Source organism: Eimeria mitis, genomic scaffold (genome assembly GCF_000499745.2).
Source record: "Eimeria mitis Houghton genomic scaffold, Emh_scaff2681, whole genome shotgun sequence".
NCBI classification, from domain to species: Eukaryota; Apicomplexa; class Conoidasida; order Eucoccidiorida; family Eimeriidae; genus Eimeria; species Eimeria mitis.
Genome location: NW_013571025.1, coordinates 3,356 through 3,845, shown reverse-complemented (window position 1 = coordinate 3,845; position 490 = coordinate 3,356). Strand labels below are relative to the sequence as shown.

The 490-nt window shown below is 51.6% G+C and overlaps 1 protein-coding gene across 1 annotated transcript in view; it reads right to left on the bottom strand.

The window, feature by feature from the left end:
• Window positions 1-490, bottom strand: part of EMH_0057270 (uncharacterized protein) — a gene marked incomplete at both ends in the record, with an annotated part of 5,059 nt that overhangs the window by 3,891 nt on the left and 678 nt on the right. The window contains one exon of the mRNA XM_013497449.1: window positions 453-490. Coding sequence (XP_013352903.1) covers window positions 453-490 — 38 coding nt within the window. The remainder of the gene's footprint in view (window positions 1-452) is intronic.

Here is a 490-nt window from a genome sequence, read left to right as displayed (position 1 = left end):
TGCTGCTGCTGCTGCTGCTGCTGCTGCTGCTGCTGGTGTTGCTGCTGCTGCTGCTGCTGCTGCTGCTGGTTTGCTGTTGTTAGCTTCTGCTAGACTCTTATTAATTATATTCGACTCGTAAAGAAGAAGAAGACAGACAAACCTGAAAAGATGAGTGCACACGCAGCAGCAGCAGCAGCTGCTGCTGCTGCTGCTGCTCGCAGCAGCAGCAGCAGTAGCAGCAGCAGCAGCAGCAGCAGCAGCTCACCCGCAGCCGAAGGCTGTGTTTGGGGCCCTGTAAATGATGAAAAGTAATATAAAGGATTTGTCTGTGTATACATTTATCTTTTGTTTGTTTTTCTTTGGTTTATTCATATAAAGCATAGAGTCTCCTGCTGCTGCTGCTGCTGCTGCTGCTGCTGCTGCTGCTGCTGCTGCTGGTGCTCGGCTGTTGCTGCTGCTCCTTCACTCACGTCTCCTTGTCTCTCTGCTGCAGCAAACCACCCTGCTG